General features: G+C 45.1%; 1 protein-coding gene across 1 annotated transcript in view; it reads left to right on the forward strand.

Annotated features, from left to right (window-relative positions):
- Positions 1-490, forward strand: part of LOC104996885 (elongation factor 1-alpha 1-like) — a gene marked incomplete at its 3' end in the record, with an annotated part of 1,799 nt that extends 1,309 nt beyond the window's left edge. The window contains exons 2-3 of the mRNA XM_010851274.1: positions 5-179; positions 263-490. Of these exons, the coding sequence (XP_010849576.1) occupies positions 5-179; positions 263-490 (403 nt within the window). The remainder of the gene's footprint in view (positions 1-4; positions 180-262) is intronic.

A 490-nucleotide genomic window follows, 5' to 3' on the forward strand; every position in this document is an offset into this window, starting at 1 on the left:
ATGTAACAACTGAAGTGAAGTCTGTAGAAATGCACCATGAAGCATTGAGTGAAGCCCTTCCTGGGGACAATGTGGGCTTTAATGTCAAGAACGTGTCTGTCAAAGATGTCCGTCGTGGCAATGTGGCTGGTGACAGCAAAAATGATCCACCCATGGAAGCTGCTGGCTTCACAGCTCAGGTAACACTTAGAGACAGGTTTTTATTTAATGCTATAATTTTAAGGGTCTTTGAGACACAACTAAATGCAAGTCGTCTTTCCAGGTGATTATTTTGAACCATCCAGGCCAAATCAGTGCTGGATATGCACCTGTGCTGGATTGTCACACAGCTCACATTGCTTGCAAGTTTGCTGAGCTGAAGGAGAAGATTGATCGTCGTTCTGGGAAAAAGCTGGAAGATGGCCCTAAATTCTTGAAATCTGGTGACGCTGCCATCGTTGATATGGTTCCTGGCAAGCCCATGTGTGTCGAGAGCTTCTCTGATTATCCT

The sequence above is a fragment of the Bison bison genome, unplaced genomic scaffold, assembly GCF_000754665.1.
Source record: "Bison bison bison isolate TAMUID 2011002044 unplaced genomic scaffold, Bison_UMD1.0 scf7180017864300, whole genome shotgun sequence".
NCBI classification, from domain to species: Eukaryota; Metazoa; Chordata; class Mammalia; order Artiodactyla; family Bovidae; genus Bison; species Bison bison.